At 43.0% G+C, this 7,291-nt stretch overlaps 1 protein-coding gene across 1 annotated transcript in view; it reads left to right on the top strand.

Moving 5' to 3' along the window:
- The window catches only part of agap2 (ArfGAP with GTPase domain, ankyrin repeat and PH domain 2), a gene marked incomplete in the record, with an annotated part of 124,705 nt that overhangs the window by 64,335 nt on the left and 53,079 nt on the right, over positions 1 to 7,291 (top strand). The window contains 1 exon segment of the mRNA XM_037683780.1: positions 6,378 to 6,529. Coding sequence (XP_037539708.1) covers positions 6,378 to 6,529 — 152 coding nt within the window.

Below are 7,291 nucleotides of genomic sequence, written 5' to 3'. Positions count from 1 at the left end.
TCGGAGCCGGGTTCTGCCGCAGAGAGGTCGGAGCCGGGTTCTGCCGCTGAGAGGTCGGAGCCGGGTTCTGCCGCTGAGAGTTCGGAGCCGGGTTCTGCCGCTGAGGGCTCTGTGCTGGAGTCTGCAGCCAACGAGTCCGGTGAGGGGTCTGCAGTCAGCCAATCCAGTGTGAGGTCTGCAGGTGGCGAGTCCAGCGTGAGGTCTGCAGGCGGCGAGACCAGGAGAGCCAGAGCAGGTGGCGAGACCAGGAGAGCCAGAGCAGGTGGCGAGACCAGTCCATTCGCCACTGAGGGGTGCTTGGGATGACTGGGGGGCGAGGCAGATGGCAGGAGAAGAGAGTGCAGCACACGTCTGTCATTCCAAGCTTGGGAAAAAAGTTCAAACACCCCCGGTTCATAGCCTTCTAGTTCCAACTGGGTAAACACGTTAACAAAGTCCTCAGTGGCCACCAACCTCTTCCACATATTCTTGGGGGTGGCCCTGGTGTCCAGATGATTACGTGTTACCCGGCAGAGTTGCTCACGTTCATGCTGGCGCTTGAAGCAGAATGAAGAACCTGCTGGGTCTGGGTCGGGTCCGGTCATTCTGTCACAATCCTCAATGTTTAGACCCATATGCAGGCAGGCGAGTGAGGCAGGAGTTTAAAATAAAAATAATGTATTTTAAACAACAAAACAAAAAGGCTGACGTGGCAGCAAAAAACTTACAAACGAAGATCAGGCAGGCAAACAGGACGGGTTCAGATTCAGGCGGATAATCAGACAACAGGAATAGAGGAGGACTGCGATGTCTGTACAAGACAGAACAATGACCGGACGAAGAGTGGAGGAGATAAAGGGTTTTTATAAGACACAGGGAGAGTGAGTAATGAGAGCACCTGGGCAGGTGGCTGATGAGAGACAGGTGTGAATGATTAAGACTGAAGAGACTGGAGAGGCAGACTGAGGAGTGAGTGGAAAGTGACAGAAAACAGAATCACACAAAATTATAAAGAGCAGAATGACATAAACACAATAAGTAGAAAAGGGGAAGACAGAAATACCAGACAGCTAGGGGACAGACTGTGACAGTCACAGCTGTAGGCATGATGTAGTTGGATGCAGTTCTCAGAGTGGAGTCCTCAAACTTGTAGACCATAGATGCTCTTACTAGACATGATTGTGTCAACAGCTGTCATAGTACTAAGTTTCAGTTTTACTGGTTGGACATCCACATTCAGTTTAGCGTGTACATCTTCTAAGACAAATGTCTAGTCACTCTGTGTCTCGTATTACATATGTAAGTCCTTCTCTTGTGTGGTTCTCATACTGAAGACACAAAAACTGGAACAATACTCGAGGTAGCAGATGAACGTTGTGTTGATGTGTGAGATATGACCTTGTGTATTTCCTGACTTGTATTTTCTTCTGTGAGAATGGAGCCATTTGATATTGCTTCCACCTGTCTTTGTTTCCTGTCTTCATGTAGACAGGTTGGATGACGAAGATTACATGTGCTACATGTATGTCACCTCTTACAATCCTTGGTCATGTGACCTTTTCTCAAACACCCAAAACAGAGCCGATTTTCATGAATGAATGTCCTTTTATCTTCAACTGTCTTTGCTACAAAAAATAGGTCACCTCGTGATATTATGAGTTTCACTTTTACAGACGGAGCAAGGTGATTTTGGTTTACTGTTGTATGTTTCTTGTTTTTCCTGTGTGAAACTCTTTGGTTGTGTGTTTGTGTTGAAAGCTTTGGCTCGCTTTGATGCTCTTTCATCTATAGGTTTAAAATTCATCATCAGGGGATAGGGTTACGGGCTATCCGGGCCTCCTTACTCAGGAAATCTGTGAAGCACACAAAATCTGGATAGCTTCCAGATGTGTCAAGTTTGTCTATTACAATACGACTCCACTTGTGTACAATCCATTCTGGTAGTTTTTTGAGCAACTTGTGGTTTTCGTCACAAACACTAAGGATAGCTAATCCTTCGACGTGTGAAATAGCTTCAGTGCAGCTTTGGAGAAAGTCTGTGAATTCTCGTAGTGCTAGTGAGTCATTTGTAGTGATCTTTGGCCATCGTGTGAGCTTATCACAGAAAGCTTTTTGTACGATGAATGGGTTCCCATACCTGTCCTGTAAGACTTTCCAGGCTCCAGTTATGCTCTTTCTGAATCTTGATAGAAGAAACCTTCTACAGCTTTGTGCGCTTCTCCAGCAAGATAATTTTTGAGGTAAAACATCTTCTCACTTAGTGGGATGGGTTTTCTGTCAATGAGAGTCACAAAAGACAACTTCCAATCTGTAATCTTTAAGGGGTCACCACTGAAAATGGTGGGTTCAAGGACTGGCAAGTGGCTCAAACTTAACGAGCTAGCGATTGCTTGGGCTAAACTGATAGACTCCTGAGTCGTCGTGACTTCAGGTGATGCATGGTGAGGCAGGAATAATGCAGCATCTGGATTGAGTCAAGCTTTATTTCTATAGCGAACAGCGTTAACTTGATCATGAGACTCCTCACCATTGTTTTCAAAATCATCATATGCTCTTACACGAGCTGCTGCTATAGCCATGTCCTTATCTGATTGTAATGTTGCAGTTTTGCTCTTTCTTGCTCCAACTGTTGATGCATTTCGACCTCCTTTTGTTTCATGTCCGACAGCATTTTTGCCTCTTTAGGTTTCCATTCATTTTCTAATTTGTGAAGATGTGCTTGCTGTGCTTGAATTTCTTTCATGGCCTTTGATTGCTCCATTTTAGCAGCGAGCTCTGCTTGTGCATCTACTTTACTGTTGTGAGTACTGGCTGAGCTGGAGTGGTTGCTTACTGAGCTTTCTGCTGGCTCTGATAAACTTATAGTTTCAGTTTTGGTGTAACCAAAGACAGATCCATGTTCATCTTTGTTTAATATTTCTCTTACTCTTTCTTTCTCAAGTTGGTTATTATAATCTTTGTTAATAGTATCTAGACGATTGCTTATGAGATTACATATTTCCTTTGTTAATATAACACAGGCATCCATTTTGTTGACAATCTCAGGTGTGGTATGACTCTTATGTAGAATAGGTTCATACAGTCGTCTCACATCTTCATGTTTAGCCTGAATGTTTAGCTGTAATTCACTGAGCTCTTCCAATGAACAGATGTACTTTAGTTTAGTTCTAGTTTCCCTTGCTGCCAGCTTCCACAAGTCATAGACTTTGTTAAATGTTTTCTCTCGCCTTTTAAAGTCTTGATCATACATTTCTTGGCTTTTTTCTGTCATTTTTCTCTCACGTGAGCTGGACCTGTGTGGCATGTCTGTAGGGTTGTCTGTTTTTTCTGATGGGAGTGACATGCTGTTTGTTTTGTGCAACTGCTTTAAGTCGACTATAGCTTTTGATTGTCCTATGCCTGAATCTACACTTATAAGCTGTAATTGTCCTTTACTACAGAGTAATATTTATGTCAAGCATTTATAGATTATGAACACTCAAAGGATTTTTGCATAAAACATAACAACAAAGATGTCATAAAATAAGCCTTGCAGAGGAGGGGGCTTGTCAAAGAGACCATCTTAGCACCAACATAACTGGTTTGTTCCACTTTGGAGTAAGCTGTTGGGGGAAGAATCAGTTTTGTGTTGTGTGTTTCCTTGACTGATGAAGCCTTCTGGATGGAAGGTGAAACGTTTCAGCACAAAAAGGAAACTGTCCAGATGACCTGACTGAAAATTGTTGGAAGCCTTGCAGACGTTAATAGCAATGTTGCTTCACAACTTAAACTCTTTTATAAACAGACTTGTCATCAATTATTGTGGATTCACAAACATATGTGCTCATCATCTTAGAAGTGTTATGTGTGTATAATGATTGTCCCATTTGCTACTATGGTTTGCAATGTTTGTTAGCAACCGTGGCTGTATCATAAGCGTGCTGCCTGTTTAATCTTGCCTGTGCAGGATAAAGGTGCAATTGGGATCAGTAGTCTTGCATTTGATTGGCAGCAGGACCTCTGACGTGTTGATCTCTTCTCCTTTGGGATGGTACGTCTACTGCAGCGAGGAGTTTTCACTGTAGTGGCCCTTTGGATTAACGAGCCAGACGTGGAGAGTTTCAAACGGGGGCCCGTTTATTCTATGTTTCTTGCTTCACATGAGACATAGCAGGAACATCACATGCACAGTGCACCGTGAAAACTACAGAATAAACAGAAAATTCCAAAATACCTCTCTAATTTCACAATAGTTCTCAAGTACGTCATTCACATATTAATTATGTTTTAAACTTTATAAATCAAGCTAACAAACAAATAACAATAAAGGTCAAATTTAAAACACAAAATATCAGAGTCAGAGTCAGAGTTTCTTTATTGTCATTCGCACCTCATGTGGTACATGTGGTGGAGCGAAATTATGTACACAGGGTCCCAGTTACATCCAACAATAAAATGTATAAGAAAAACGGTAATAACATCAAAGATATGAACTAAGAAAAACATCAACTAAATATACACTAAGCACTCATAACATAAAACATTGAACATCAGCACAAACATGAACATGAGTCTGTGAGCAGATGTGCACGCATGAACACATCAACATTGAAACAGATCAGCAGCAACATGAAACAGATCAGCAGCAACATGATATGGTTTTTCACAGTGATTATTCTAGTTAGAGATTCATGAGTCTAACAGCCTCAGGGTAGAAGCTGTTCCTCAGTCTAGTGGTTCTACACTTAATGCTCCTTAACCTCCTTCCTGAGGGGAGTGGGGCAAAAAGTGTGTGTGCTGGGTGGGTGGGGTCCTTCATGATGCAGGTGGCCCTCTTCCTGCATCTGGAGGTGTAGATGTCTGTGATGGTGGGGAGACTGATTCCAACAGATTTCTGTGCAGCCTTCACCACTCTCTGCAAAGCTTTTCTTTCTGCAGCTGTGCAGCCTCCATGCCACACATTGATGCTGGAGCACAGGATGCTCTCCACTGCACACCTGTAGAAGGAGGTGAGGACTGAGCTTCCCAGACCAGCTCGCCTCAGCCGTCTGAGGAAGTAGAGTCTTTGATGAGCTTTCTTGATCAGGCTGGTGGTGTTGTTGCTCCAGCTGAGGTTGTCATTCATGTGTACACCCAAGTACTTGTAGCTGGAGACCACTTCCACCGCAGATCTGCTTCCTTGAATTAAAATAACAACTCTGAATTGTCCCTAGGTGTGAATGAGAGAGTGAATGGTTGTTTGTCTCGTTTGTCTCTGTGTGTCCCTGTGATGGACTGGAGACCCGTCCAGGGTGTCCCCCGCCCCTCGCACAGTGATTGCTGGACATGGGCACCGGTGACCCCTGTGACCCAAAATGGAATAAGCGGGTAAAAGAAAATGGATGGATGAATTAAATGAATGTTCACAGAAATAGCATATTGTTTTCTGTTAAATAACGTGCAGCTTTATTTATAAACAAATGAAATATAAACTTTTTCTCTAAATAAAGTACATTCTTCTGGTGACAACAAATATACACTTTACATTTTCATACCTCCTTCCGCCTTCCCAGTGTGCTAAATTTGAAGTTGGACATCAACCTCCTTTGCTAGCATGCCCTCTCCTTTAATGTGCATCTCAGCAGGAACCCTTTGAACGACACGTGAGAACGAGCACAACGGCGTGCCAGGAGAGGAGCGGCAAAAGACACAGAACAGAGTGATGCTCTTCAAAATAAGAGCGTGACTGACCATAAAATGCAAGCTGAGTGTGAAATCATTACAACTAGCTGTCCTTTAGAACCTGTACCTACAGGGAAACATGGAGGAGGCTTGATTCTGCAGGAGATCCTTCCTGCCCACAGCTATCAGCATCTGTAACAACTCTTGAATGAAACCAGGACGATGAGCTACGACAACACTTAATTTCCCTCTGGGATTAATAAAGTATTTTTGAATTCGAATTCTGTTCTGGAGCTGCTTTGCAGCATCTGACTCTGAGTGTCTTTAATCTGTGAAGCACACAATGAATCTCGAGACTATCAAGGCGTTGTGGAGCAAAATGTGGTGCCCACTGTTTGCCCTCAGTCACAGGCCATGGCCCCAAAACACACAGCTAAAAACAAAGGGCTCAGAACCAGCTGCATCACTGTGAAGTGAACTTCTATTCATTCTTTTGTCAGTTTCAACTTGTTTCAGTGAACTTTGTGGGTTTGTTTTTCTTTAATCAAAGGATACAAACAAACTTGTCTGCAGTCGTACATTGTGTGTTTGACATGGTTTGACTGAAAAAGCATTTGTGTATTTTCCTTTTCATCCTTCATGAAACTGTTTAATGTTCTTTCAATAAAGTGTTTGTGATTCCTTCACTGGCTGTTAAACAACTCCACTGTGAACATGTATTCTTGTGCAGATCTGAATAGATTCTTTTTTACTTACAGATGAAGAAAATGCAGACTTTATTATAGTTTCATTCACTGGGCAAACTTGGCACTTTGAGGCTCAGAACCTAGAAGAGAGGGACTCGTGGGTCTCAGCTGTAGAGAGCCAGATCCTGGCAAGCCTGCAGTCCTGCGAGAGCGGCAGAAACAAGGTAAAACCATTTCTTTCTTGACAAAACATGTGGTACAGCCCTCACAAAGCATGTACAGATGTATGTAGTGACATCACTGCCTTTCAAAACTGATCAGCTCTGTTGAACAACTCATTGAAGCAAACGGATCATCAAGATTGGTTCCCTTCAAAGAACCACATATCCCATTTCTAGTAGCGACTCCTGAAGAAAGGAGCAGCTGAAAGAAAAACAATGGCTGAAAGCTGCAAGATCATCTAAATAAAATAATAGTAGGTGGAGGGGGAGAAGCGTCATTCATCTCTTTTATGTCAATGAGCATGTCTTCTTCTTCTGGCTGTCCCCTCTTCAGGGGTCACCACAGCGAGTCATCCTCCTCCACGTCGCCCTGTGCTGCATCCTCTGTCCTCACTCCAGTTACCTCCACGAGCATGTCACTCCTTGTAATCACCAAACCCACTGCTCCCAGCATCATTTGATCTAATGTGTACACTTCATCACATGCAAAATCAGTTTTGTCTTCTCAAAAGGACCGAAAATGCAAACGTTTTCCTTTTTTAAATGTTATTTTTAAGCCATTCAGATGCAGTAATCCCACAGACAACATCACATGAAAAACTCAAGCCTGTTTTGCACTGCATGCTGCAGCAGTCTGCTGTGGAACACAACACAAGTGTAGTGATCTAGGGTCGGTTAGCTTCAGTTAGCTTCACTACAGTCAATAATTAAAAACGATGTTCTCTCTTTTTCGAGCTACTTGACAGATATGTGACAGAGATACTG

This window comes from Nematolebias whitei, chromosome 11 (assembly GCF_014905685.2).
Source record: "Nematolebias whitei isolate Nwh7 chromosome 11, NemWhi1, whole genome shotgun sequence".
Taxonomy (NCBI): Eukaryota; Metazoa; Chordata; class Actinopteri; order Cyprinodontiformes; family Rivulidae; genus Nematolebias; species Nematolebias whitei.
This window is presented reverse-complemented; position numbering and strand designations above follow the sequence as displayed.